The 26016-nt window shown below is 60.8% G+C and overlaps 1 protein-coding gene across 3 annotated transcripts in view; it reads left to right on the top strand.

The window, feature by feature from the left end:
• PRKCB (protein kinase C beta) overlaps positions 1 to 26016 on the top strand; it is a 93504-nt gene that overhangs the window by 41286 nt on the left and 26202 nt on the right. For all 3 annotated transcript variants that reach the window (XR_010348197.1, XM_064390614.1, XM_064390615.1), the window contains exons 4-10: positions 4771 to 4882; positions 6523 to 6651; positions 13660 to 13816; positions 14175 to 14309; positions 16377 to 16473; positions 21511 to 21657; positions 24739 to 24912. Coding sequence is in view for 2 of the 3 variants with exons in the window: in XM_064390614.1 (XP_064246684.1) it covers positions 4771 to 4882; positions 6523 to 6651; positions 13660 to 13816; positions 14175 to 14309; positions 16377 to 16473; positions 21511 to 21657; positions 24739 to 24912 (951 nt within the window). In the remaining variant the exon portion in view is untranslated. The remainder of the gene's footprint in view (positions 1 to 4770; positions 4883 to 6522; positions 6652 to 13659; positions 13817 to 14174; positions 14310 to 16376; positions 16474 to 21510; positions 21658 to 24738; positions 24913 to 26016) is intronic.

Genomic DNA, 26016 nt, shown 5'->3' on the forward strand with positions numbered 1-26016 from the left:
GTGTCTCCAAGCAGGGAAAAATGAAAGATTAATTGCTTCTTGCAGCAGGGAACGAAGCAGTGGAAGCGCTGGTGCTGCAGACAGGGCTGTGTTGGTGCTGCACAGCTCTGCAGGCAGGGCAGGACGTGGGCCCCACACTGCTGTCCTGGGCTCTGGTCCCTCCTGGAGGGTGAGGAGGGGCTGCAGCCCCAAGCCCCCTCCCTGTGTGTGACTGACCCTCAGCGAGGTCTCAGGACCCACACTCAGCCTGTGTAATGTATTCCAGTTGGCAAACCTAATTATAGCTGGAGCTATTAGCAGGATGCATAATTATTTAAATTGTAGGCAAAATAATCATCAAAATGACCTTCTTTCATGATCCTGTTAAAGGTCATCTAATCAGGGTGTGCTAATAAATATCAGAGTTGCTCTGGGAAGGTAACGGGCAGTGCGGCTCCATGTCAGTTCTGTGTGTGAATTGTCCTGCTGGTGGCTTGGGCAGAGGGCCTCAGGAGGGATTCCAGGAAGGATTTCTGCATGGAGAGGGCTCCGTGCTGTGCCCCCAGGCCCCCTCTCCCCCGGTGCTGTCCAGGACCAGTCCCTGCTCACAGCTCCTCTGGGCTGGGCTGCCCAGAGCTCTGGCAATTCCTCACAACCTCCTGCAGCTCGCTGCTCTCTGTTGTCCTGCTAATTAACTTCTCCAGCTCGGTGCTGTGCCATCTGCCCCCGGAGCAGGGCACCTGCTGGCCGCTGACAGCTCCCGTGGGATGAAGATGTCTCTGCCCTGCTCCCTCCCAGCCCCTTCTGCTGCCTGCCCGGCCCCAGCAGAGCCCTGCCCCTCCTGCCAGGCTGCCGTGGCTCCAGCCCGGCGCCTCAGCAGCTCTGCCCTCCTTGGGCAGGGTCTGTGAGCCCTGGAGGGGCTGCAGAGCGTGGGGGCTCCTGCCCTTTGCGGGCTCTGCAGTGCCAGCCTGGGGCTGAGCTGGGTTTGTGCCCCTCTGGCAGGGATGAGCTGGGTTTGTGCCCCCCTGGGGGGGCTGAGCTGGGTTTGTGCCCCTCTGGCAGGGATGAGCTGGGTTTGTGCCCCCTGGCAGGGCTGAGCTGGGTGGTACAGCGTGTGCCCAGCTTGGGGGCACAGTCCTGCAGCAGGGAGCTGTTTGGGGCTGTGCTGTGCCACAGCTGGAGCTGTTTGGGGCTGTGCTGTGCCACAGCTGGAGCTGTTTGGGCTCTCTGTGCCACACCTGGAGCTGTTTGGGGCTCTCTGTGCCACAGCTGGAGCTGTTTGGGGCTGTGCTGTGCCACAGCTGGAGCTGTTTGGGCTCTCTGTGCCACAGCTGGAGCTGTTTGGGCTCTCTGTGCCACAGCTGGAGCTGTTTGGGCTCTCTGTGCCACACCTGGAGCTGCTTGGGGCTCTGTGCTGTGCCACAGCTGGAGCTGTTTGGGGCTGTGTGCTGTGCCACAGCTGGAGCTGTTTGGGGTCTCTGTTCTGTGCCACAGCTGGAGCTGTTTGGGCTCTGGGCTGTGCCACAGCTGGAGCTGTTTGGGCTCTCTGTGCCACAGCTGGAGCTGTTTGGGGCTGTGTGCTGTGCCACAGCTGGAGCTGTTTGGGGCTGTGCTGTGCTGGGTGTCCCCGGAGCAGCCTGCACAGTGGCACCGTGCCACCCCAGCTGCCAGCCCTGACCTGCCTCCTGCCAGCCGTGCCTCCCCTGCCAGGGGAGCCAGACCTCTTGTGCCTGCCGTGAGCTGCCCCCTGCACACCGAGGGGGTTTTCCACTCAGGAAGTGTGGGGATCATTGCGAGGGTTTGGGTTTGTGTCCCTGCCAGGGTTTGTTCGGTGCAGGCTGTGGCTGTGTTGTATTTGCCATTATGCTGCTTAAATCACTATGAAATTCACTTTAAAATGGTCTCTTCACATGAACTGTGCTAATTCTTCTTCAGCAGAGATAATTTAAAGCTTCCTTTGCAATGAGACGGGGAAAGCAGCAGCCCCTAATCTTGAAGGCAAAGCTCTGTGTTCTGTCAGACGCAGCAAATGTGAGTGCAGAGCTTCCAGACACCCTTGGCTCAGCGTGGGTGCAGCTGCCCCTTCCCCAGGCTCTGCTGCAGGAGATTTGGAGCTCCAGTGCCCTGGGAGACCCACGGCAGGGTCACCCCCCACTGCCCCAGCCCCTCCAGCCCGGCCTGGGGCACTCCGGGGATCCAGGGCAGCCCCAGCTGCTCCGGGCACCTCACAGGGAGGAATTCTCTTCTTGTTTAGACCAGGAAACAAATGGAGAAACCTCAGATGCAATCAGTCAGGGATGGGATATTGCAGCACTGACAGGGAAGGGAAGGGAAGGGAAGGGAAGGGAAGGGAAGGGAAGGGAAGGGAAGGGAAGGGAAGGGAAGGGAAGGGAAGGGAAGGGAAGGGAAGGGCCTCACCATGCTCTGGCTCTGCTCATGGCAATTTCCAGCTCCAAAGAAAGCTGCTCCTGCCCCATTCTTCACTGTGGCTCAGCGCTGCTGGGGGAGGAGAAGAGCCTTTTCTTTTCTTGGCAAACTTCTTTTTAACCACTCTTGTTTTAAGTCTCAGCATCTGCATGCGCAGTGTTCTCGTCAGTCCTGTCTCCGTGGTACAAAAATAGTCTGTGCAGAGGCTCAGCCCTGCTCAGAATGATCCCCAGAACTGCCACTCCCTGGCTCTTTCTGAGGTGCCAGAGCCCAGCAGCTCCATCACCCCGTTAGCCTCTGGCTCTGCCCTGGGGTGGCAGCAGAAGGGGAACCCCTCCAGGGCAGGGTGCTGCTCTGGGGAGCCCAGCCTGCTTTGACTCTTTGCTTTTCCAGCTCTGCCTTCTCGAACTCTGGCTCCCAGTGGGAATTCAGCTCCTTCACACAGAGTGGGAGCTGCCTCCTTGTGCACAGAGCTCGTGTTTTTATGAATGACTGATGCTCTCGCTTGCCTGAGCAGTTGTCTCTGCTCCTGGGAGGGAGTGCAGCAGCTCGGGGGTCCCTGTGGCACCCCCGTGTCCCCTGCCTGCCTGGCTGCCTGCTGCAGGGCTGCTGTGCCCGGGGCTCTGCAGGATGCAGGGCTGGCAGCCAGGGAGCTCCTCCCTCCCAGGACACTGGCTGGGGAGTCAGGATCACAGCGAGGTTGGGGCTGGAACTTTCCAGACCACCTCAAGGCTGAGTCCCAGCTGCCTGCCCTGAGTTTCGTGGGGGGAAACTCCCCCCACCTCCTGTTCTAGCCTAAAATCCAGGCTTAATGTCTCTGCTCTCCTGTAAGCGGCTGAGGAACGCAGAAGGCTCTCAGGCCTGTGGTCACTGCAGAACTGGCTGCTCCAGAGGACAGGCTGTTGTGACCCTGCTCCCTCAGCCTCCCTGCCACCCTGCCAGCTGGAGCCCTGCTGGCAGCTGGCTGCAAGCCGTTTCCTCGGGGTAAAATGTGAGATTTTCCAGCCTCAGTGCCTTGGCTGAAGCCTGTGCCCCGTCCCTGGCACGGCACAGACCAAGTTCAAGGAAGCTCTGTTGGTTTTCCCCCTGCAGGTGCCACTGGGGCTCTCTGTGCTGCAGAATGTTGGTGATTAATGCAGCTGCAGGCTCCAGTGCAACAGTGCTGGGAAATGAATTTCAGGGGGATGGAATGTATTGGCAGTGGTGTTAGAGCTCGCTTCTGATTCCACTCTTTATTTATTTACTCGGCTCGCAGTGCCCTGAAAAGGTGTCTTTGCTAAAGCCTGGGCAGCTTTCCAGGCCATTAAAAAGCTGCTCAGCTCCAATGACAGAGCCAGGAGCTGAGCCTCGTCCCTAACCCTTAAACAATTAACGTGAGCTGAAATGAAGCTGCTGCTGCTGGAGCCTTCCCCTGGCCCAGGGTGTGAGCCCCAGCAGCTCCCCCTGCCCAGCCCTGCTCCAGCCTCCCCCGAGCTCCAGGATTGTCCTCTCCTGCCCACAACATGCCAGAGAGGCCAAACCCTCGTTCTGCCTCAGTGCTGGGCTCTGTCTCCCTGCTGAGAAGCTGTTCCTTCTGGAAGTTTTCCCTGGCACAGGTGCCAGAGCAGCTGTGGCTGCCCCTGGATCCCTGGCAGTGCCCAGGCCAGGCTGGACAGGGCTGGGAGCAGCCTGGAGCAGTGGGAGGTGTCCCTGCCATGGCAGGGGTGGCACTGGGTGGGATTTAAGTTCCCTCCCAACCCGTTCTGATCCCACAATTTGGGTTTGTTTGGCTCTGACTCCTGTTGACCCTTCTGGAGCCCAGGAGTTTGCCCAGTGCCTGCAGAAGGGATGAAGGGATAAACTGGGCTCTGCTGCTCTGCACCCTGTGCTGCTGGGCAAAAACCTGCCCTTGCTTGTAAGAAAGCTCAAAATATTAAAGCATCCCCTAAGCAGCTTGGATGCCTGGAGTGTGAGGGAGGGCTGGCAGCAGAGCACAGGAGATGCTCCCTGGGCAGGCTTAATACAGATGGAATCAAGGCTGGTTTTTCCTGCCCTGCGTGGAAGCTGGGCAGTGTCCAGCCCTTCTGTTGGTTCCTACCTGCCACTTTCACCTGGTGTTTTCCGTGCTAAGTCAGAGTTATTGAAAAACAGTAAATCCCCAGCCAAGCCAGTGCCTTGCTTCTCATTGTTATGGCAACACAGATGAGGAGGAATAAAGCTGGATCCTGGTGGTTGCTGGAAAAGGTCCCCACGAGTCGGTGGCAGTTGACTGAAGTCCATTAGCAGCACCTCCAGGGCCAGCTGGCACTTGGGATGGGGAGAGCAGGGCTGCCTTGCCAACGCTGGATGCAAGTTCCTAATCTGTGGCCTTTGTTTTCCTCCCAGGATCCCCGGAGCAAACACAAATTTAAAATCCACACGTACTCCAGCCCCACCTTCTGTGACCACTGCGGGTCCTTGCTGTACGGGCTCATTCACCAGGGGATGAAATGTGACAGTAAGTGACTGACGGGAGGGGGCTCGGGCACCCCAGGATCAGGGGCTGCAGCCCAGAGCCCCTGCCCTGTGCCAGCAGTGTGGAGCTGCAGGGTTTGAGTGCCCGAGGGACACGAGTGGGCCCCTCCTCACCCTCTGTGGGCACCCCGGGGCTGCTGCAGGGAGACGGGAGGGCAAGGCTCTGCCTTGGGGGGAGGCTCCCCGCATCCCTCTGCAGCAGCACCCCCACACCCCTTTGTGCAGCCCCCCCCACGTCCCCCACTGCGGCAGCACCCCCCAAACTCCTCTCCAGGAGCACCCCCACAGCAGCATCCTTGTGATACCCGCCCTGCCTGCAGCATCCTCGCAGCATCCCCGCATCCCCCGTGCCCCACGTGCCCCGCAGCCTCCTCGCATCCCCCCTGCCCTGCAGCCTCCCCACATCCTCCCTGCATCCCCCGTGCCCCACATCCCCTGTGCCCCGCAGGCTCCCCGCATCCCCCGTGCCCCGCATCCCCACAGCATCCCCCGTGCCCCGCATCCCCCGCGGCCTCCCCGCAGCATCCCCGCATCCCCTGTGCCCCGCATCCCCACAGCATCTCTGCATCCCCCGTGCCCCGTATCCCCGCATCCCCCGTGCCCCGCATCCCCCGCAGGCTCCCCGCATCCCCCGTGCCCCACAGCATCCCCGCATCCCCCGTGCCCCACAGCATCCCCGCATCCCCGCATCCCCCGTGCCCCACAGCATCCCCGCATCCCCCGTGCCCCACAGCATCCCCGCATCCCCCGTGCCCCACAGCATCCCCGCATCCCCGCATCCCCCGTGCCCCACAGCATCCCCGCATCCCCGCATCCCCCGTGCCCCACAGCATCCCCGCATCCCCCGTGCCCCGCAGCATCCCCGCATCCCCCGTGCCCCACAGCATCCCCGCATCCCCCGTGCCCCGCAGCATCCCCGCATCCCCCGTGCCCCGCAGCATCCCCGCGTCCCCGGCGCTCAGGCTGGCTCCGGGTGACACCCTGTGGCCGAGCCGCGCGGTGCCGCCGCCAGCCGGGAGTCGCTGCGCAGCGAGCGGAAACCGGGGGCTGGAAGCAGAGGGAAGGGGATGGCATGGGTAATTTTCCGAGTTAATCCTGGGTGTTCCTATTTAGGGGGACTGGGACGAGCAGCGTGCGCCGGTGGGAGCAGCGAGCTCGGCTGCTCCCTGCTCGGGGATGGGGAAGCTTGGCTGTCTGGGAACAGCTTATTCCTTAGAACCTTGGGAATGCTGCCAAGGGGAAGTGAGCCGCTTTAAAATGTAAATACTGATCTGTGTATCTCTATAGATAGACAGATCTTCATGCCTCTCTGTGTACAGCACACGGGTAGTTTTTAATGCCCGTTTTGGCTCCTGCTGGCTCCAGCTGAGCACCTGGGGGCGACAGGAGGCAATTTCAATGAGGCAGCAGAACTCAGGCAGTTGAGCAGGGCCCAGAGCCCTGGGGTCTGTCACCCAGAGGTGCTGGCAGTGGGCTCCTGTGTGTTCCTGAGCCCAGGCTCTGCGGATCCATTCGCTCTGCTCCTGCAGTCCCCCCACACCACCCCGCTCCAGGAGGAGGGCAGCTCGTCCCCGTGCCCTGCTCCGCGTGGCAGGGTGCTGAGTGTCCCCTCGTGTCCCACAGCCTGCATGATGAACGTGCACAAGCGCTGCGTGATGAACGTGCCCAGCCTGTGCGGGACGGACCACACGGAGCGCCGCGGCCGCATCTACATCCGCGCCGACATCGACAAGGACGTGCTCACCGTCGTAGGTATGGCACCCTGGCACTCATCAACAACCCTCTGCTAGGCTTTTCTCCTCCTGAGGAGCTGCAGGCCTCAGGAAAGGAGCGTAAACAATAGTGATCTGCTGCATGGAATGCAACAGGTGCAGCTGGGATTGGGGCACGTTGGTTGTTTCTAATTTCTAACCACAGATGCAGCTGCATCGGACCCTGAGAGTCACAATTTGTTCTGCATTCTGTTCTTGTTCTCTCTAGCTTTCTGACGAATTCTTTTCTCACTGTTCTTTTGGTATAGTTTTAAGGTAGCATCTTAATATAATATATATCATAATATAATAACCCAGCCTTCTGAAAGTAGAGTCAAGCCTTGCATCTCCACACATGGGGAGTTACCAACAGAGGTACGTGCTGCCAGGGGCTGCCAGTGCCCAGGAGCCCCTGCAAGGCAGGACAAGGCTTTGAGCCCCTCTGGCAAAGCCTGCCTGGGGCTCCAGGGCTCATGGCACTTCCAGGCACAGATTTTCAAAACGTTTTTTGAGCGATGTAGAATTTCAGCATCTGCAGGACCCTGGGGAGGGTGTGGTTCCCTGGAGGGTTCCCCAGACAATCCTGTGCCAGGGATCAGGATTATCCCATCTCCAGAGGCTTTTGCCACCTCGAGTTCCCAGGAGATAACGCCTACAAGCACCTCACAAACTCTGAGCCCCGCTCCTGTGAAGCCCCTTGTCCAGCGCGGGCTCTGGGGGCTGCTGGAGCCGTGCCCGCGGGTGGCAGCCGGGGATGGCTGGCTGTGGGCACAGCAGTGACATCCCTGCAGGGCTGAGCTGCTCCAGGCTGGGCAGGAGGCTGTGCCCACGCGGGGAGCAGGCAGCCCCGGCGGAGCTGTCGCGGTTATTCTCGGATGAGTCAAAGCCAGGGGTGTGAAGTGCCCCCGGGTGGGCAGGGACCCCGCCTGGGACACCCGTGGCAGCACCGGATCCTTGCCATCCTCCCCCGCGCCCGGCTGGCTCCGGCTCCCACGTCCTGGCACACCAGAGGAGCCGTGACACGCCCGGGTTCGTGTCCGTGGGATGGGGCTGGCCCCGGGGGATCCCGAGGTGCTCCTCGCCGCTCTCAGGGGGGCTTGTCCCCCCCGAGAGGCATCAGGAGTGTTCTCAGGAAAAATAGCAAGTTGTTGAAAGTGTTAGTGAGAAATTGCAAAAAGTTGTGGAGGAGTTTAGAGTTTATTTTTTGGTGTTTGTCCTCAAAGGAGAGCCTCAGTGAAGCAGGCAGAACTGTTGGCAGAAGTCCTGCTTCCCAGGCAGCTCCCTGCAGGCTGGACTCAGAGATCCTGGAGGTCTTGGTGATCCTGGAGGTCTTTGTGACCTTGGAGGTCTTGGTGATCCTGGAGGGCTTTGTGATCCTGGAGATCTTTGTGATCCTGGAGGTCTTTGTGATCCTGGAGGTCTTTGTGATCCTGGAGATCTTTGTGATCCTGGAGGGCTTTGTGACTTTGGAGGTGTTTGTGATCCTGGAGGTCTTTGTGATCCTGGAGGTCTTTGTGATCCTGGAGGTCTTTGTGACCTTGGAGGACTTTTCCAGCCCTAAGGATGCTGTGGTTCCCTCCAGCCCCCATCCCATGCCAGCGGGGTGCAGGTGCCCCCCTGCTGCTGGCACAGAGGCTGCCTGGTGCCAGGGCAGGAGGAGCTGCCAGCCCTCAGTGCAGCTGGATTCTCGTCTCCCCAGCTCCGTTTCAAAGGCTGGTTTATTTCTGGCCCGCTCTGGAGGTGTTGGTGAAAACGTGTCAGCTGCTGGCTTTTCCAGAAAGGAAGGGAAGCGTGCTGAGCGCTCCAGAGCGGAGTGGGAGTGCTCTGAGAGAGGAGAGCCAGGCACTGCGGAGCCCAGATGGGCACAGAGCGCAGGTGGGCACCAGCCCTTGGAGATGGAGCCACCCAAGGCTGTGCTGGCACTGCTGGGCACCTCCTGCAGCCCTGGGGCAGCTCTGGGCCCCCACAGCAGGGACACCAGGGGCTGGAGCGTGGCCAGGGCAGGGAACAGGGCTGGGGAAGGGGCTGGAGCCCCAGGAGTGCCTGGTGTGCCCTGGGAGTGCCTGGTGTGCTATGGGCAGTGCCTGTGGTGCTGGGGAAGTGCCCAGTGTGCCAGGGAAGGTGCCCGGTGTGCCCTGGGAAGTGCCCGGTGTGCTGTGGGAGTGCCCGGTGCGGAGGTGCCCGGTGTGCCTTGGACAGTGCCCGGTGTGGGAGTGCCTGGTGTGGAAGGTGCCCGGTGTGCCATGGCAGTGCCCGGTGCGGCGGTGCCCGGTGTGCTGTGGGCAGTGCCCGGTGTGCCATGGCGGTGCCCGGTGTGCCATGGCGGTGCCCGGTGTGGAAGTGCCCGGTGTGGATGTGCCCAGTGCGGAGGTGCCCGGTGTGCCATGGCAGTGCCCGGTGTGCCATGGCAGTGCCCGGTGCGGCGGTGCCCGGTGTGCTGTGGGCAGTGCCCGGTGCGGCGGTGCCCGGTGTGCTGTGGGCAGTGCCCGGTGCGGCGGTGCCCGGTGCCTGCAGGCGGCAGCACGGGCACGGGCACGGCCGGCTCCGCTCGCTCTGCTGCGAGCTGACAGATCCGCCGGGGTTTGCCGGAGCTCCTCAGCTCTGCGCTGCTCTCTGCTGTCACTCCCAGCTTCTCCCTCCTCTCTGCAGAGCCGCTCTTTCCCTCCCGGTGGAAAACACGGATTTTCACAGCGTCCTGCAATGGCTTGGATTGGAAGGGACCCTGAAATTCATCTCGTGGGCAGGGACACCTCCCACTGTCCCAGGTGCTCCCAGCCCCAGTGTCCAGCCTGGCCTGGGCACTGCCAGGGATCCAGGGGCAGCCCCAGCTGCTCTGGGCACTGTGCCAGGCCTGCCCACCCTGCCAGGGAGGAATTCCTGCCCAGTGTTCAGAAGGTGGGATGTGTGTCTGAGGCCCTGGAGCAGCAGGCACACCCAGGGCATTGCCTGGCTGCTGGGACAGGAGCACACACTCCTTCACACCCTGTCCTGCTCTGGGCTTTGATCCGGTGTCTCATCAGTGGGAAAAGGCAGTGGAGAGAAGTGGAAATGCCAGGGAATGCCAGGGAATGGACGTGGCACAGAGCCTTGCAGAGTGGCAGAGCCTGCAGGGCAGGTGATGCCGAGCCTGTCCTGTTAAGGGCTGTGGGCTCTGAGCCGGAGGGGAGGATGGCAGGGCCGGCTGCATTAACGCACGGCTGGCCCGGGCTGAGCTGTGCAGGGCTCGGTGCAGGGCTCCGAACCACAACCAGCCCTTTCCTCCTCAGCTGGGCTGTCCTGTGCCAGCGCATCCCACCGCAGCTCGGGAGCTGGGTCAGGGGACAGGGACGGGCAGGAGCAGAGACGGAAGGGCATGAGGAGGCAGGGGCTGTGCTGTGGCACTGGGGAGGCTCCAGAGTGGCTTTTGCCATGTTCTGTGTCTGTGTGTGTGAGCAGAGGGTGCCCTGTGTGTGTTTCTGTCTGTCTGTCTGTCTGTGTGTGTGGAGCCCGGGGTGCCCGGTGCCCCTCCCCTCCCTCTTTGATGTCCATCCTTGTGCCGATGTCCCCGGCGGTCCCTGCCCTCCCGGTGCTCCTGGGGCACCCGAGCTCCCCTCTTTACCGACCTGATGAGGGAAAACAGTGGCCAAAACTGAAACCAGTTATGCTGATTAGATAAACGAGCTGGAAGTGCGTTAATTAATAATCACCGGCCCAGGCAGATGCAGCTGCAATGAGTCCTGTGCCTTTCCCATGGTACGAGCATGTGCAAATACGTTCTCACCAGAGCAGGAATTAAATGGTTTAACTCAGCAGGGTGTTAATGTGAGTGCTGGGTGCCGATGCCACGGGGCTGCTCCTGCCCAGGGATGCTGCAGGGGGAACATGAGCCCTCCCCTCTCCAAAATCCCATCAGGAGCTGGGGAATGGAGGGCCAGGGGGGTGATGGGCTGGGATGAGGGCGTGCAGCTCTGACCTTGCAGGGAGCCGGGTCTGTAAGGGTTTTTACAGATCCATAGAATCCTGGAATGGTTTTTTGAAGACCATTTTTCTGGCACAGGCAGGAGCACCCTCCCTTAGACCAGGCTGCTCCAAGCCCTTGAGCCCCTGCAGGGCCGTGGCAGTGAGGGTTTCCCTGTGCCAGGCCCTTTTCCTTTGGGGGGCAGTGGGAAGCAGAGCTTCCAGCTCTGAACAGGCTCGGAGAGCAGGGGCAGCCATGGGAGCTGCCTGGAGAGCAGGCAGGAGCAGTTTGTTGTGGACTTCTCTGCATTTCACATCAAAGAGAGCCCTGCCTGGCAGACTCAGGAAACCACTCGCTGGGGTTTGTTCATCCAGGGCATTAATCTTGCCTGTCCTTGGAAGCCTGGGAGCTGGGGAAGGGCCCTGCCCTGCTGCCAGAGCCACAGGGAGCTCCTGGCCTGACCCCCGAGCTCTGGGCACGTGGCAGACTGAGCTGCTCCCACTTTCCAGGGACACGGGGGTGTCTCTTCACGGGCTCTGCAGTTACAGCTGCCAGAGTCATTCAGAGATTTTGTCTGAGCCGTTATTGAGAAGCTGTTGCAAGCTTTGCAGAGCAAACTCAGATGTCACTCACCCAGCTCTGCCTGCCGGGCCCTGGAGGCAGAGTGGTGACACCTCCTTCCCGTGGCACTGCAGCAGTGTCCCCAGGTGTGTGGGCAGGAGGGCACTGCCCCCGAACCCCCCACTCCAGACACGCCCAGGGCTTGCCAGCACCTCATCCCGAGCCCAGTGCCACCTCCTTGGCCACACTTGGAGCCCAGAGTGATTTAGGACCTGCTTTAAATGCGATCATATCATTGCTACTCATCCCTGTTAATAATGATGTTACTGCTTCTTAATGATGCACAAAACTGTCAGGATATGAGAGATGTAAAACGGTTTTACATCAGATTTAACTGTCAAATAAATGCCATCAGTGTTGGCGAGGAGCTCTTCTCCCTGCCGTGGGGTATCGCTGCTGCGCCGCTCCAGGTTTCTGTTTTCCCTCCCCTTAATTGTTGATTTCTGCTTGAAAAGCCAGGAAGTTTCTTAAGGTCAAGCAGAAGCATTTTGCTTTTTTTACATGAACAGATAAAATTATTCCCATTAATGAAATTTTGAGGTCTGCACGCTGAGATAATAACATGAGGTAATCAAATCTCATGCTTCAGGGCATAAACTGATTAACGGCGAGGGCCAGGACGGCTTCTCCTGCTCCTTGGAGAAGAGAAGGGCGGCCAGAGCAGCAACACAGGGCTGCTCATCACTCTGCAGGGCCTCTGCTGGCTTTGGGACGGTGGCACAGGGAGCACAGTCACAGCAGTTCCGTGTGACATCATTCTGTGTCTCCTCCCAGAGCGGGGACACTGCCTGTGCCAGCCCAGAGCCTCTGCCAGCCCTGGGCTGCTGCTGCTGCTCACAGCGGGGTCCTGGCTCTTCCTGGGGCAGGAGGAGGGGTCAGCAGCGAGGGGCACCCCAGTCCCCTGCCCTGGTGCTGCCAGCAGTGCCCTGTCGCTGTCCCTGAGGCTCCCAGGGGCACTGGGAACAGGTTTTCGTGGTCCTTTTAAAGGCAGCAAGGTGACAGGAGGAGCTCAGGGTGGGGTGTGGGTTCAGCATCGTTCCCCATGCCCTGCCAGCCCCGGGGGGCACAGGCAGCCCCAGGGGGTGCCACTGGCTGGGCTTTAAGGTCCCTTCTGAGCCAAACCCAGGAGTCGGTGACTCTGTGCCAGCATCCCCGGCTGGTGCCCGCTCAGGGATGGAGGGGCAGGGCTGCTGCAGGGCCCTGGGGATGGGGGGCAGCCGTGCCCCCCCTGCAGCACACTCACACCTCTCTGCCTCCCAGGCTGCTCTCAGGCCTGCCACGTTTGATAAATGAGCTCGTTTATCAATGCAGAGTTGGATTTTGGCTACGAGTTCAATTCCATGGAGCTGGAAATTGGGCAGTGCTTTGGGAGGGCAGCAATAGATGGCAGATTCTGGGGCATTAATTCCCTTCTCAAAGCTCTGCTTCCCAGCCTCATCAGAAATTCCTTGCTGGTGAGTTGGGAACTGGGCAACTGGTTTTGCTCTTCTGGCCCTGGAAGAATCCTCTGCCATCCCGTGGTGCTGCACACGCAGCTGGAGTTCCCTCCTCCTCCTCCTCCTCCTCCTCCTCCTCCTCCTCCTCCTCGGGTTAGGGGGTGAAGCTGAGCCCCTGTGAGCCCCAGCAGAGCTGCTGGTGGCACCTGCTGGGATTTCAGGCTGTTCCAACACGGCAGGGCCCTCTGTGCCTGACCCCTGGGCAGGGGCTCTGCTCTGCCCTTCCTTGCAGTTTTTCCCCAGGTTACGGCTCGGCTCATCCTGACCCGTCAGATTTCCCACCTCGGATATCTGTGCCCAGCCTGGGGGGAAGATAAGATCCTCCTCCTGGCAGACAGAGCTTTTTGGACTTAATCTGGCCGAAGAGACTCAGCTCAGGCTGGCTGTATTTAATTTGCCCGAGCTGCAATCCAATTAGAAGCAGCTGAGTCACCTCGGGTTTGCTCTTCCCGCTCTGCCCCTGCTTCCCGGAGGAGATGCTGGCCCCAGAGCCAGGCCACGCTGCCCCGTGGGCACGGGGTGGTGCCCGTGGGCATGCCCAGGGCCACGAGGGGCTGGGGGAGCTGGGTGCTGGCTGTGGTGCCTCTGGGTCCTGCTCCCACCCCGGCTCCCACTCCAGCCCCAGGCCCCCCAAACCAGTGCCATTCTGCTTCCCAGGGGGCAAGAGGAAACAAATCAGCTTTAAACTGCTTAAAGCCGAGAGCAAACAACAAACCAGCCTGTCAGAAAGTAAAAATAATCTCCTGAGTGGACCCTGCAGCCTCCCCCGTCCACGAGAGCTGCGTTTGCTCGGCGTTAATGATGTCCTCATGTAATGCCCATGTCTGCACAGATCCCGTTTAATTCTGCTTTTAATCACTATTTTCACACTTGCTCTTGGCACACGGGGAAGTTGTCAGTTGTTGGGTATTTTTATAGCTGGAATACTGAATGTAATCCTTTTTCTCTTCCCCAGTAAGAGATGCTAAAAACCTAGTTCCCATGGACCCTAATGGCTTGTCAGATCCCTACGTGAAGCTCAAACTAATCCCTGACCCCAAAAACGAAAGCAAGCAGAAGACCAAAACTATCAAGTGCTCCCTGAACCCTGAGTGGAACGAGACATTTAAATTGTAAGTACAAGGAGGACGTTGAAATTTGTGAAGTGAATTTTCTCACCACCGAGAATTAATGTGGCTTTATTTGCTCTGATTTAATTATTCAGAGGCATTGAGCTGGCTCGAGTGAGAAATGATCCTTTTTGTTCTGTAAGTGGCACAGAAGCACTCAAAGCTCTGCCCTGCCCCTGCTCAGAGCAGAGTGAGCATGGCAGGGGCTCTGTGCCCTCTGTGAGGATGAGATGTGTTTTGGAAATCAGAGCCTGGAGAGCTCAGCAGGCCCTGAGGACCATCCCTCGCCTGGCACCGTGCCCGTGGGGCGTGGGGACGCGGGGGGAGGGTGAAGCCATCCCTGTCCCTTCCTGTCTTGCAGCCAGCTGAAGGAGGCAGACAAGGACAGGCGGTTGTCAGTGGAGATCTGGGACTGGGATCTGACCAGCAGGAACGATTTCATGGGCTCCCTGTCCTTCGGCATCTCCGAGCTGCAGAAGTCGGGCGTGGACGGATGGTGAGCTGGGACTGCTGTGCCACCACCGTGGGCACAAGGAGCCCCCAGAGAGGGTGTTTGTGTGGGCACGGGGCAGCCCCTCAGCTCCCAGCTTCCCTCTGCTCCAGCCACCCCTCCCAGCCCCCTGGAAGGTGCTGCTCCAGCCCTAGGGCTGCTGGGGGTCACTGCTGCCACGGGGGCTGCAGGGCATGGCAGCCTCTGTGTGCCCTCCTCTGTGCTGCCAGGGCATGGACAGCCTCTGTGTGCCCTCCTCTGTGCTGCCAGGGCATGGCTGCCTTTGTGTGCCCTCCTCCATGGAGGTGCCAGGGCATGGCTGCCTTTGTGTGCCCTCCTCTGTGCTGCCAGGGCATGGACAGCCTCTGTGTGCCCTCCTCCATGGGGGTGCCAGGGCATGGACAGCCTCTGTGTGCCCTCCTCTGTGCTGCCAGGGCATGGACAGCCTCTGTGTGCCCTCCTCTGTGCTGCCAGGGCATGGACAGCCTTTGTGTGCCCTCCTCTGTGCTGCCAGGGCATGGACAGCCTCTGTGTGCCCTCCTCTGTGCTGCCAGGGCATGGACAGCCTTTGTGTGCCCTCCTCTGTGCTGCCAGGGCATGGACAGCCTCTGTGTGCCCTCCTCCATGGGGGTGCCAGGGCATGGACAGCCTCTGTGTGCCCTCCTCTGTGCTGCCAGGGCATGGCTGCCCTTGTGTGCCCTCCTCTGTGCTGCCAGGGCATGGACAGCCTTTGTGTGCCCTCCTCTGTGCTGCCAGGGCATGGCTGCCTTTGTGTGCCCTCCTCTGTGCTGCCAGGGCATGGCTGCCTCTGTGTGCCCTCCTCTGTGCTGCCAGGGCATGGCTGCCTTTGTGTGCCCTCCTCCATGGCCTCGGGCTGGGCTCTGGGGCATGCAGAGGAGGAGCAGGAGGAATGGGGTGGGTTAGATGCCCACGCCGTGCCACTCCTGGGCAGAGCTGAGGGTGCTCCCAGTGCTCTCCCGCCCCGTCCTGTCCCCTCTCAGCTGGGCACAGTGTCTGGCACACTGTGCTGGTCACCTGCCAGGCCCTGATGGGGCAGGGCTGCTCCTCTGGAGGCCAGCAGGGAGCTGTCCCTCCCGAGTCCCCTGTGAGGGTGAGTGACGCAGCCCAGAGCCCTCCCAGCCTGTAAAAAGCGTGCGAGTGCAGATCTGAGTGGATTTCCCTGTCCCAGCCCCCAGTCCCAGTGCTGGCCGGAGTAAACTGCGGGGGAAGCAGCTCTGATCCACATTTCATACTAAAGAGCTGCACTTCATGGAGGACACGAGCTCCAGGGAGAGCCTGTCAGGCTGGGCTCTGGCCTGGAGCAGCCTCTGGGGTCACAGCCAGCCTGGAGCCAGCCCGGCTGCACATCTGGGGTCACACCCAGCCTGCACATCTGGGGTCACACCCAGCCCGGCTGCACATCTGGGGTCACAGCCAGCCTGGAGCCAGCCCGGCTGCACATCTGGGGTCACACCCAGCCTGCACATCTGGGGTCACAGCCAGCCCGGCTGCACATCTGGGGTCACACCCAGCCCGGCTGCACATCTGGGGTCACACCCAGCCAGGCTGCACATCTGGGCTGTGAATCTCCTGCCACCTGAGTGGCATTCCGATGATTTCTGATAATTGCTGCTTAAGCTTTTCTCCCCCTTTGGGACAGCAGCCCATCTGTGAGCTCGGGGTTGGCAGTGCCAGCCTGGCACTGGCACGTGCCCTGAGCTGTCCTCGTGGGGCAGCTGATGGAAGGGGTTTGCCCACGGCTGTGCCCGTGGTGTCACGAGAAGCACGGGTTTGTCTGTGGGTTGGGTCAGGACTGGTTTCTGGGGGACACCAGGCTCTGTGTGCCACCACACTCTGTGTGCCATGCACTCCCCGGGCTCCGGGGGCCCCCAGCACAGAGAGGGACCCAGAAACCTCCCTGTGGCCACTGAGGGTCTGGGGCTTGCCCAGGGGGAGGCTTTGGGGGCCCTGCTGGCCTGGGAGGGTCCCCGGGGTGCAGGCCAGGGAGGCAGAGCTGTGCTGGAGCAGGGCCCTGCCTCTCAGCCCCTGACCCTGCTCTCTCTGTCCCTCCAGGTTCAAGCTGCTCAGCCAGGAGGAGGGCGAGTATTTCAACGTGCCCGTGCCTCCCGAGGGAGAGGAAGGAAACGAGGAACTGAGGCAGAAATTTGAGGTGAATTGATTTTTCCTGGGCTCAGGGGGTTTCCTGCCTGCCGTGCCCGCAGGAAGGGGCTCTCCCTGCCAGCCCTTCCCTGGCAGGGCAGGGCACATGGAGCAGGCTCCACCTGCCCAGGGAGCTCCAAGGAGAAGTGTCCATTTGCTACTTAATAAGCCATGGAATTCTTGCTGAATGACTGATCCAGACGCTGCTGAAGGAGCAGAAATGTGCCATTTTTCAGCAGAGCTGAAGCTCCACGGAGCCCTGGCAGTGAGCGTGGTGCATCTGGAGGCTCACATGCAATGAGCCATACAGAAATAGGAGAGCTGCCCTTCTGGTTCTCAGCGTGAACTCTGCAACTGAGGCAGAGGCTGCAGAGTTAGCTCCTGTTCTCCTTTCTTTTTTGTCTTATTTGTACACAACTTTCCTGAATATCCAAGGAAGCACAGTTCTAATACAATGGCTGGCTGTGACCAGTGGGTTCTGGCTGCACAAAGAACTGACAGCTGGCCTTTGCTGTGTGTCATGGTGTTCCAGTGCTGTTGGAAGGGTCTGGGCAGCCAGAGGATGAGTCGTCCACAGACCAGAAAACAATTTGTGCAGAGGTGCCAGAGCACACCTTGCTGTGTGCTCCCCACTCCTCCCACGGAGACAATCGATGTGCCAGGCAGGGAACCTCCCCCAGCTGGGCCGTGGCTGGTGCTGGGAGTGAGGGGTGAGGGGTGGAGTGTGCCAGAGCCTGGGACGTGCCAGGGTCACCCCAAGGAGTGTGAAAATCCCAGAGACCTTTCCCCAGGTTTGCCGTGCTCTGAGGGGCTGCAGGTGACCATGAGCTCTGCAGGTGACAGAGGGGAGCTCTGCAGGGGACAGTGAGAGGGGAGCTCTGCAGGTGACCTGGAGAGGGGAGCTCTGCAGGGGACAGTGAGAGGGGAGCTCTGCAGGGGACAGTGAGAGGGGAGCTCTGCAGGGGACAGTGAGAGGGGAGCTCTGCAGGGGACAGTGAGAGGGGAGCTCTGCAGGTGGCTGTGAGAGGGGAGCTCTGCAGGTGGCTGTGAGAGGGGAGCTCTGCAGGGGACAGTGAGAGGGGAGCTCTGCAGGTGGCTGTGAGAGGGGAGCTCTGCAGGGGACAGTGAGAGGGGAGCTCTGCAGGTGGCTGTGAGAGGGGAGCTCTGCAGGTGACAGTGAGAGGGGAGCTCTGCAGGTGGCAGTGAGAGGGGAGCTCTGCAGGGGACAGTGAGAGGGGAGCTCTGCAGGTGACCTGGGGAGGGGAGCTCTGCAGGGGACAGTGAGAGGGGAGCTCTGCAGGTGACAGTGAGAGGGGAGCTCTGCAGGTGGCAGTGAGAGGGGAGCTCTGCAGGGGACAGTGAGAGGGGAGCTCTGCAGGTGACAGTGAGAGGGGAGCTCTGCAGGGGACAGTGAGAGGGGAGCTCTGCAGGGGACAGTGAGAGGGGAGCTCTGCAGGGGACAGTGAGAGGGGAGCTCTGCAGGGGACAGTGAGAGGGGAGCTCTGCAGGTGACAGGGAGAGGGGAGCTCTGCAGGGGACAGTGAGAGGGGAGCTCTGCAGGGGACAGTGAGAGGGGAGCTCTGCAGGTGGCTGTGAGAGGGGAGCTCTGCAGGTGACAGTGAGAGTGGAGCTCTGCAGGTGACAGAGGGGAGCTCTGCAGGGGACAGTGAGAGGGGAGCTCTGCAGGTGGCTGTGAGAGGGGAGCTCTGCAGGGGACAGTGAGAGGGGAGCTCTGCAGGGGACAGTGAGAGGGGAGCTCTGCAGGTGACAGTGAGAGGGGAGCTCTGCAGGTGATCTGGAGAGGGGAGCTCTGCAGGTGACAGTGAGAGAGGAGCTCTGCAGGTGACAGTGAGAGAGGAGCTCTGCAGGGGACAGTGAGAGGGGAGCTCTGCAGGGGACAGTGAGAGAGGAGCTCTGCAGGTGACAGTGAGAGAGGAGCTCTGCAGGGGACAGTGAGAGGGGAGCTCTGCAGGTGATCTGGAGAGGGGAGCTCTGCAGGGGACAGTGAGAGAGGAGCTCTGCAGGTGACAGTGAGAGAGGAGCTCTGCAGGTGGCAGTGAGAGGGGAGCTCTGCAGGTGGCTGTGAGAGGGGAGCTCTGCAGGTGACAGTGAGAGGGGAGCTCTGCAGGGGACAGTGAGAGGGGAGCTCTGCAGGTGACAGTGAGAGGGGAGCTCTGCAGGTGACAGAGGGGAGCTCTGCAGGGGACAGTGAGAGGGGAGCTCTGCAGGTGGCTGTGAGAGGGGAGCTCTGCAGGGGACAGTGAGAGGGGAGCTCTGCAGGTGGCTGTGAGAGGGGAGCTCTGCAGGGGACAGTGAGAGGGGAGCTCTGCAGGTGATCTGGAGAGGGGAGCTCTGCAGGGGACAGTGAGAGAGGAGCTCTGCAGGTGACAGTGAGAGAGGAGCTCTGCAGGTGGCAGTGAGAGGGGAGCTCTGCAGGTGGCAGTGAGAGGGGAGCTCTGCAGGTGACTGTGAGAGGGGAGCTCTGCAGGGGACAGTGAGAGGGGAGCTCTGCAGGTGACAGTGAGAGGGGAGCTCTGCAGGTGACCTGGAGAGGGGAGCTCTGCAGGTGACAGTGAGAGGGGAGCTCTGCAGGGGACAGTGAGAGGGGAGCTCTGCAGGTGACAGAGGGGAGCTCTGCAGGGGACAGTGAGAGGGGAGCTCTGCAGGGGACAGTGAGAGGGGAGCTCTGCAGGTGACAGAGGGGAGCTCTGCAGGTGGCAGTGAGAGGGGAGCTCTGCAGGTGGCAGTGAGAGAGGAGCTCTGCAGGTGACAGTGAGAGGGGAGCTCTGCAGGTGACAGTGAGAGGGGAGCTCTGCAGGGGACAGTGAGAGAGGAGCTCTGCAGGTGACAGTGAGAGGGGAGCTCTGCAGGTGACAGTGAGAGGGGAGCTCTGCAGGGGACAGTGAGAGGGGAGCTCTGCAGGTGGCAGTGAGAGGGGAGCTCTGCAGGGGACAGTGAGAGGGGAGCTCTGCAGGTGGCTGTGAGAGGGGAGCTCTGCAGGTGACAGTGAGAGGGGAGCTCTGCAGGGGACAGTGAGAGGGGAGCTCTGCAGGGGACAGTGAGAGGGGAGCTCTGCAGGGGACCTGGAGAGGGGAGCTCTGCAGGGGACAGTGAGAGGGGAGCTCTGCAGGGGACAGTGAGAGGGGAGCTCTGCAGGTGGCTGTGAGAGGGGAGCTCTGCAGGTGGCCTGGAGAGGGGAGCTCTGCAGGGGACAGTGAGAGGGGAGCTCTGCAGGGGACAGTGAGAGGGGAGCTCTGCAGGTGGCAGTGAGAGGGGAGCTCTGCAGGTGGCCTGGAGAGGGGAGCTCTGCAGGGGACAGTGAGAGGGGAGCTCTGCAGGTGGCAGTGAGAGGGGAGCTCTGCAGGTGGCTGTGAGAGGGGAGCTCTGCAGGTGGCCTGGAGAGGGGAGCTCTGCAGGGGACAGTGAGAGGGGAGCTCTGCAGGTGGCAGTGAGAGGGGAGCTCTGCAGGGGACAGTGAGAGGGGAGCTCTGCAGGTGGCAGTGAGAGGGGAGCTCTGCAGGGGACAGTGAGAGGGGAGCTCTGCAGGTGGCTGTGAGAGGGGAGCTCTGCAGGGGACAGTGAGAGGGGAGCTCTGCAGGGGACAGTGAGAGGGGAGCTCTGCAGGGGACAGTGAGAGGGGAGCTCTGCAGGGGACCTGGAGAGGGGAGCTCTGCAGGTGACAGGGAGAGGGGAGCTCTGCAGCCTGCAGAACCGTGTGAGAAGCATTTAGCAGCAGCGATCCCCGGAGGTGCTCCTGCAGGGCTGCCGGCAGCAGCCCCCTGCCCCGGGCTGGGGTTCATGGCATGCCTCGCTGGGCTGGGCTCGCACTGCCCGACAGAGCCGCGGCTGCGGGAGGGAGAGGGGAGAGATCCGGAGAGCCTTTGTGGGGCAGGATCAGCACAGCCCGGAGGGCTCCGGCCGCTGCTGGGGTGGTGCTTCAAAATGGGGCTGGGGGCTCCTCAGGGGGCAGCTGGGCTGGCCGGGGCAGGAGGGGCTGTCTGTCTGTCTGTCTGTCAGTCAGTCTGTCATGGCAGGAGGGGCTGTGTGTCTGTCTGTCAGTCAGCCTGTCTGTCAGTCAGTCTGTTCAGGAGGGGCTGTGTGTGTGTCTGTCAGTCAGTCTGTCAGGGCAGGAGGGGCTGTGTGTCTGTCTGTCAGGGCAGGAGGGGCTGTGTGTCTGTCTGTCAGTCCATCCATCAGTCAGTCTGTCAGTCTGTCAGGGCAGGAGGAGCTGTGTGTCTGTCTGTCAGGGAGGAGGGGCTGTCTGTCTGTCTGTCTGTCAGTCCATTCATCAGTCAGTCTGTCAGTCTGTTCAGGAGGGGCTGTGTGTCTGTCTGTCAGGGAGGAGGGGCTGTGTGTCTGTCTGTCAGTCAGCCTGTCTGTCAGTCAGTCTGTTCAGGAGGGGCTGTGTGTGTGTGTGTCTGTCTGTCAGGGAGGAGGGGCTGTCTGTCTGTCAGTCAGCCTGTCTGTCTGTCAGGGCAGGAGGGGCTGTCAGTCAGTCAGTCTGTCAGTCAGTCTTTCTGCTCTGGACTGTCCCCGGCGGGTTTGTGGTTCCTCTGTGATCCCCTCCGGTGCCGGACAATCAGGGGATGTCCCCAGTGGGACACCACGGGGCAGGACTGAAGTGGGGCTGGACAGAAAGTGCCATGTTGTACCTGCCTGTATCTCTGTCAGCCCCATTTCTCTGCTGAGCAGACACAGAGGCACTTTTTGCCCCAAAGAGCTCCTTCAGGCCTGTTTGCCACGGGGCAGGGTGGCAGGGCAGGCTGCAGGGTCCCTGCACGGGGACAGGGGTGACAGGGCCACAGGTGACCCCCCGCTGCTGTGCAGAGCTTACCTGGGAGCAGCAGAGCAGTGCCACGGGCCAGGGCTGTGGCTCCTCCAGGGCCTGTCCTGCTGCTGTCCCCATCACACCCACGGGAAAGGCTCCCAGAGCTCAGGGTGGATTTTGAGCTGGAAGGAGCTGCTGAGCTGGGGTTTGGGAGCACCCCCTGGTTTATAGTGCCCCTGTCCCTGCTGTGCCCAGTGATGGTTTCCTCCACCTTTGCAGAGAGCCAAGATCGGGACGGGGTCCAAGGCTGCGGATGAGAAGACCAGAAATGCCATCTCCAAACTGGACAACAACGGCAGCCGGGACCGCATGAAGCTCTCGGACTTCAACTTCCTGATGGTGCTGGGCAAAGGGAGCTTTGGCAAGGTGAGCCCCCCGTGCCTGGGCACTCCCGGGGCGACTGGGAGCACTGGTGCCACTGGGCTGCTGGGAGCCCAGCAGGGAACACAGAGGTGTCTGCTGAGAGCACCACCAATCCTTCCTTCTGGGAGGCCGGGGATGAGCTGTGCCTTTAAAGCTCTTTTTTAAATTTGGTTGGGGTTTTCTTCTTCTCTAACAATTACAATCTATGGGAACATTTTAATTAACTTCCCAGACCGCTTGTGAGCGGTGACAGAATTTCATTCTCCTGGTAATTATGTGACTTGGAGCCTTGGTTTTTCCTGGGGTCTTGCCAGCTCTCTTGGTTTGCATTGGGGATCCCAGGGAGGCTGGGGCTCTGCAGGAGGTGGGTGCAGTGTTTGCTGGTGGGAGGGCTGGCCCAGCCCCACGCTCATTAGTGAACTGCCTTAATTGCAGGCAGCATTGCTGTGCCTGCGGGCTCACTCCTGGGGCAGGTAGCGGGGATGAGGTGCAGGGATGCTCCCCTGGGCACAGGGGTGCAGCAGGAGCATCCCTTCCCTCCCAGCCTTCTGCTGGCCCTGGGGCTTTGGGAGCTCCCCCCTCCCTCTGCAGAGGAGGAGAGCTCGCAGCTCCATGGAAGCCTTTGTGACAGTAGGGATTGGGGTGTCCTGGGGGTCCCTGAGCCCGGCGTGGCACCCCCGTGCTGTGGGCTGGCACCCCGGGGTGCAGGCCAGCCCCGTGCCCGTGCTGCTGTCACACAGGAATGTGCCCTGTGCCCTCCCAGCCCCTCGTCCCCTCCAAGCCCAGCTGGCACCGGGGGCTCTGTGCTTGTGCCGTGTCCCCGCCGCCTTCTCCCCCGAAATCCCAGGAACGCTCAAACTCCTCAGCCGGCTCGGCTTACATAAGGGAGTGTGTGACAGAAACTGTTCCTGGAACAGCATGTCATAAATATGCTAATTAGCGCTAATTAAAACAGCACGTTGGTAGGTGCAGCCTCGCCCTCACGTGTGCCTGCCCTTCCCCAGGCATCCCTGGGCATCCCGGCACGGGGACCCCCAGGTGCCACCGCGCTGTCCCCGCCTCCCGTGCCCGCCAGAGGTGCCAGATGTTCGGGAGGAGCCAGGCAGAGGTGCCCGGAGCAGGGAGAGCAGCCCAGCTCCGCAGCCCTGCTGTGCCCAGCAGCTGCTTGTGTCCGTGGCACTGCCATCCCTCTCCAAGGCTGGCACCGTGTCCTTCCCTCTCCAGGGCTGGCACCTGCTGCTGTGCCTGGCTGCCTGCTGCCAGTCCCTGCTGCCAGTCCCTGCTGCCGGGGAGAGCTCTTGGACTGCAGTCACTGTTTGAGCGAGCTCTGTCTGTCTCTGTTAACCCTTTGGCACCAGCGTTTGCTCTCCTCGCTGGGCTGGGCAGGTCGGGGTGCCCACACCAGCCTCGGTGCAGTTTGACAAGCCTGCCTTCCCTGCCTTCAGAATATCCCCAGTCCTATTGCTGGAGCATTCCCAAACAAACACTCTGTGTTACAGGAATAAATCAAGTTAAATATCAGCTTTTTTCTGCACCAGTAACAAGTTAAAAAGGAATGCAATCTGCTTCCCAGCGAGCGCTTGGCAGATGGAGATCCCCGAGCCAGGCCTGGGGGTGCAGAATGGATCTGCCTTGGAAGAGAGGGCGTGGGGCTGTGTGCCCTGCCTTGGCGTGCTCAGCCCGGCACACAGATGTCCCTGGTGCTCTGGGGTCCCCGTGGGCTGCCCAGGACTGTGGCTGGTGGCAGCTCCACGGGGCTGGCACCGCAGGGAGACGCTCCCACGGAGGGAGGCAGCGCTTGGCACAGCCCACCCTGGGTTTGCTTGGCTGTATTATAAATAGAAGGAAGTGAAATTAGGTGGCTTGCTCATATTTTTGCAGCTGATCAATCTGTCGTGCTCTGGAGCTGTCAGGCTTTTTGGGGTTTGTGTTGTTTGCTGAGCAGGGAGGAGCCTCTGGCCGCTGCAGCTCTGGGCTCCAGAGCAGGGGGAGTTCTGGGCTGGGGGATCCCTGAGCTGTGTCCCACAATGGAATCACAGGGTCACTGAGCTTGGAAAGCCCTCTGGGACCATGAGTCCAGCCCCAGCACTGCCACCCGCTGTCCCCAAGTGCCACATGTGCCCATCTGAAACCCCTCCAGGGGTGGGACTGCCCCACTGCCTGGGCAGCGTGTGGAGCAGCAGAGGGCTGGCACACAAGGGGTTAATTCTGCTGTCCCTGGTGCCTCTGAAGTCACCCTGTGTCCTGTGCCCTGCCCCAGCCTGCAGCCCATTTCAGTTCCACCCTGTCCATGTTGACTTCACGTAATTTATTCCCCAAAGCCCGAGCTGCTGCTCCTGATGCGGCCGCAGCATTTCTGCCAGCTCCTTCAAATGAAGAGCAATTCATTTCCAGCCAGCTCCAGTGTGAGCCAGGAGACAGGGACAGAGGGAAAATGGGAGCCAAAGCCAGCTCTCAGAGTGGGTTTATTCTGGCAGCCCAAGGAGCAGCTGGGGCTGCTGGAGTGTGCTGGGTCAGGCAGGGGAGCCTCGCTGGGCTGGTGGGATTAACCCAGGGATTTGCACCAGCAGCAGCAGTGAATCCCATTTTCTGCAATAAATGAACCTGCACAGGGGTGGCACTGGCTGGAAATGGGAGGTTGGGTGGGTTCTGCTGGCTGAGAGGGCCTTGGCTGGGTGATGAGCCAGCACGTGGTGGGGTTTGCTCGCTGTTCTGGAGGCACAGAAAATAATGGGGGTTTTTCTTACTATTCATTCTTTTCCGCTTCAAATATCTCCCACCTTGTAATCTGCTGCACTCTGTGTTCAGCCTTTTGACCGCTCTGAGGGTGCCAAACCAGGCTCTGCCCCGGGGGTGAGGGGTGCAGGGGGGTGAGCTGGGCTCAGGCACCATCCCACCCCTCGGGCTCCTGGAGGCAGTGAGGGGGGAGATGTGTTAGCCTTGGACTGAGAGTCCCCGGCTGCCTCTGGGAGCAGCCCTGGCAGCTGTGTGTGGTTTGGCAGCCGCAGGAGAGGAGCCCCAGCTGGGGCTGTGTCAGGGCAGGGCCCTGCAGCTCTGGGCTCCACGGGGGCTGTGCTCGTGCAGGTGATGCTGGCAGAGAGGAAGGGCACGGACGAGCTGTACGCCGTGAAGATCCTGAAGAAGGACGTGGTGATCCAGGACGACGACGTGGAGTGCACCATGGTGGAGAAGCGCGTGCTGGCGCTCTCGGGGAAGCCTCCCTTCCTCACCCAGCTCCACTCCTGCTTCCAGACCATGGTAAGGGCTGCTGCACAGCTGGGCCCACCCGGGCGGGGTGGGCTGGGCACCCTGAGCACCAGAGCCTGGCACTTGGGGAAATGGGTTGGGATGGTGCCCAGGGCCAGGCTGGATGGGCTTGGGGCAGCCTGGGGCACTGGGAGGTGTCCCTGCCCATGGCAGGGGTGGCACTGGGTGGGCTTTAAGGTCCCCTCCACCCCAAACCATGCCAGGGTTTTATATTCTCTGTACATCACTGCACCTGCCAAAGCCGTGGTGTGTTCCCTGCCTTGGCAGCTCACACCTTCCCCAGCTCACTGGCAAAAGTGCCTCAGCACCAAAGTGTGTGTGAGTGTGACATGAGAGTGCCAGGTGCCACAGCTGCACCCCAGATGTGGTCAGCAGGAGCTGCTGGTGACACCAGAGGTGACTTCCCAGCCCCTGAGGAGCCCCAGCCCACAATGTCCCTTAGGCTCAGTAGCAAGTGCTGCACTTTTCCCCAGGGCTCATTGCTCTGATCACAGCCCCGAGCAGAGGGACAGACCTGATCCAAACTGCAGGAAATCCACTTCTCCACGGGTGTGCGGTTGGGTTTGTGTGAGTCAGGAGTGGAGGGGGGGACGGGGTCCTTCAGTACAATCCCTGCCCAGCCCTGGAGCAGTGAATGAGGGTGTCCAGGTGCACGTCAGTGGGAGCCAGCAGGGGCAATCAGCAGAGTCCTTTAGAGCCATGACAATGCTTTCCAGGAGGATTACATTTTAATATTGTCTCAGAAATTTCATTTTCCAAACACATTGGGTGTATTTAAAGCCTGCAGCCCGGCTTTGCAGCACAGCAATCAGGCCGTGGCAGGAGCAGCTCTTTCACCCAGCATCTCCCTGGCATCTGAAGTGAGTCAGCGCGGGATTATTCCTGGCAGAGCCATAGTGGCTTAATAGTAATCGTATTTGTAATGTAATCAAAATGTATAGCAGGCTGCATTATCAAACGCTGCCACAAAGCACTCTGATTTCTGGGAGCACAGGCAGAGCACCATTCTCCACCGGGGCTGTTGGCTCAGCAGCTCCAGGAGAGGGAAAAGCCCCAAATCTGCCTTGTGGAGGAACAGGGAAGATGAGCAAGGAC

This window comes from Passer domesticus, chromosome 15, assembly GCF_036417665.1.
Source record: "Passer domesticus isolate bPasDom1 chromosome 15, bPasDom1.hap1, whole genome shotgun sequence".
NCBI classification, from domain to species: domain Eukaryota; kingdom Metazoa; phylum Chordata; class Aves; order Passeriformes; family Passeridae; genus Passer; species Passer domesticus.